At 49.7% G+C, this 2,669-nt stretch overlaps 1 protein-coding gene across 1 annotated transcript in view; it reads right to left on the minus strand.

Moving 5' to 3' along the window:
• FLT4 (fms-related tyrosine kinase 4) overlaps positions 1 to 2,352 on the minus strand; it is a 32,609-nt gene extending 30,257 nt beyond the window's left edge. The window contains 1 exon segment of the mRNA XM_010024942.1: positions 2,244 to 2,352. Within this exon segment, the coding sequence (XP_010023244.1) occupies positions 2,244 to 2,320 (77 nt within the window). The 5' untranslated portion in view covers positions 2,321 to 2,352.
• Positions 2,353 to 2,669: the final 317 nt, after the last annotated feature.

Raw genomic sequence — 2,669 nt, forward strand, 5'->3', positions numbered from 1 at the left:
GGGAAATCCCTGGATCCTGGATTTGATTTCATATTTGTTTCTGCCCTACCCTGCCCCACCACCCTCTCCTTTGCCTGTTCTCTTGGTGGTCTGCATGTTTTTCCCTTTGGCTCCCGTTAACACAAGCCAGGTCTTCCCAGGGTGGGCCATGGTCCAGAGAAGAGGTTGGAGAAGCAGCTGGGTGTAATCAGAGATCCAGGGACCAGGAAAGATTTACTTTTCATTCAAATGAAGTAATAATGTCCCACAATCAAATGTGTCCTCAAGACATTAGACAAACACAGGCTTGAGAACTCAAAGGTTGAAGGGGAACCTCTGAGCCATGCAGGAGATGCCAAGACCTGCAGATGGTGCGAAGACACTGCACAGCCCCTAGGGAGCACGGCTGGGACAGCAGGATGCAGGAGTGAGGGGCAGCCAGGGAACAACATGGACAGAGGGTGCATGCGGTTTAGTACTGTTTGCAGGTGGCCCTGCTGTTCTTTGGCTGGCCTGTTCAGTCCTGCACAGCATCTGGAGCCAGGGGTAGGGATCTTCCTTATCTCAGCTGTGCCCATGCCAGTGCACTGTGAACCCAAAAGATGAGCTTGGCACTTGCAGCAGGAAACATGGAGCTTGTTCCCACTTGACTCTGTAGCTTGCACGATGCCCCCTGCAAGGGCAGACCATGTACACTCTGCATTGGAAATAAGATTTTGTTTTTCCACTTCATGTGGTTTTCCTTCATATTAATTGATACCTAAAGAGTGCACAAGGTAAGGGCAATCTTGTCCACAGTCCAGAAGGGTTACCTGCAAAGAAAGGCTTTCCGCTTCATGGTGCTAAGCAGCTACGTTAATGCTTGAGTGCAGAAGACCCTTTCTTTAACCACAACTTTAACTTTAGGATGTCCTTTAGCCTTGGCTCAATCTGCAAGCAACATAGTCTTGAAACCACTTTTTGTGTCTCTCCCTGGGCCACTGCTGAGAAAGGGTCTGGCCTGATTATAAGCTCATTCAGAATAATCTCACTGAAACTCCCCTCTTCCAAGGTTTTAACAGAGAGTGTCAGTTCCAACATCACCTGTGGAGACAACTGCCACAGCAGAACACTGGAGTCCCCGGACTCCCTCCTCTTCCTCTATGCCCCCTGCAGCAGCTATGTGGCTGACCACAGTTCTCCAACTCATGCATTTGCTACAACCCAGCACACACCGTGGCTCCTGAGGTCACCATATGAACAAGCCCACAACCACTTAGCTTCCCAGACAGAGTGAAATCAGTTCAGTATGACCACCAACAACCTTTCCTCTGTCCCTCTCCCGTGACTATGAACTGATTCACACAGTAAAAGCAATGCCATCTGTTCCAGGAAAAGTTAAATATGTTAGTGACAAGACATGAACACAATGCCAGCCAAGTGCTTGCAGTAATTGCTCCATGGTTATATATAACACTGAGGAGCACCCATTGGAGGCCCACGCTGAATTTATATCCCCACTGGCCCCTAGCACTCATCCCAGACATGGATCTGCTTTCAGCTGCTGAAGGGGAACTCCAGCTTTGTCAGGAAAATTGATCTTGGTCCATTCTCCAAGATACGGGGAAGTGCTGAAAACATGTACAGTCAAGTGTCCCAGGATGGGATAAATCAGTTCAGGCACATCACCTTCTCAGAGCCACAGCCTCCAAAACAACCAGAGATGCTCCAGCTCTTTGCAGTTATTCACCTGGCCTTGCTGGGGTTTCCCTTCACCTCCATGTGTACAAGGCAGAGCATGAAGTCGTAGCTTCCTAGAAAAGTTGGAAGCCTCCCACAGCCACCACTAAGTGCATTCTTGCCGTCTCCCATGGACATTTCACAATGCGCCCGCAAACACCCTGCCAGATTTAAAAACCAGAACTGCAGCCCCTGAGGAGGCGAGAATAAACGACATCAGAGAAAGACAAGGAGAGTCAGGAAGGCCAGTTTCCCTAAAGAGCTTACAAGGAAGCTATCAGATCGTACAAATGTTTCTCTATCTTCCTTCTGCCTGCAAGACCACAGCAGAGGTTATCACCAACCCCTCCGAGACATCTTCAGCTTCTTTTTCAATTAATTAATTAGAGGAATTCACCTTTGGTGAACGTGGAAGGTTTCCAGTCAGCTGTGCTACTTTGCAGGTGTACTGCAGGCAGTGTCCCTGGTGGGCTCTCCTTGCCTGGTCCTCCAACACTCACCAGGTAGGAGCAGTCTAGGCAGGGCCACGCTCGCTTGTGCCTTACCTGCACGTGATGGTCAGCGTATCCTTGGCGTTGATTATGTGTTCCTCCTCAGTGATGCTAAGAGTAGGGGGGGTCATAGAATAGCTGCTCACCAGATCTGTGGAGAGAAAGAAGAGAGGGGATGATGCAGACATCTGCTAGTCTGGACCCACCACTGTGAGCAGCAGCTAGCCCAGCATCACAGCCTCTTGAAGGAAACAGCTTGTAGGAGTCTGCTCTTAAAAGACAGTTTAATGCTGGCTCATTGAGCCACAAGTGGTTCATTTGCAGCCTCTCTGGCTACAGCAAGCAGCTCTACAGCAACAGCCCTGGGGCCAGACAGTTCTTGGGCTCAGACAAACAGACTAGCACAGATGAGGGCCAGAAAAAGAATGGAAGACCAGAAATCAGGGAATTCAGGTGTGGCCATTCCTCACCAGGTGACTG

This window comes from Nestor notabilis, unplaced genomic scaffold, assembly GCF_000696875.1.
Source record: "Nestor notabilis isolate BGI_N333 unplaced genomic scaffold, ASM69687v1 scaffold30730, whole genome shotgun sequence".
NCBI lineage: Eukaryota > Metazoa > Chordata > Aves > Psittaciformes > Psittacidae > Nestor > Nestor notabilis.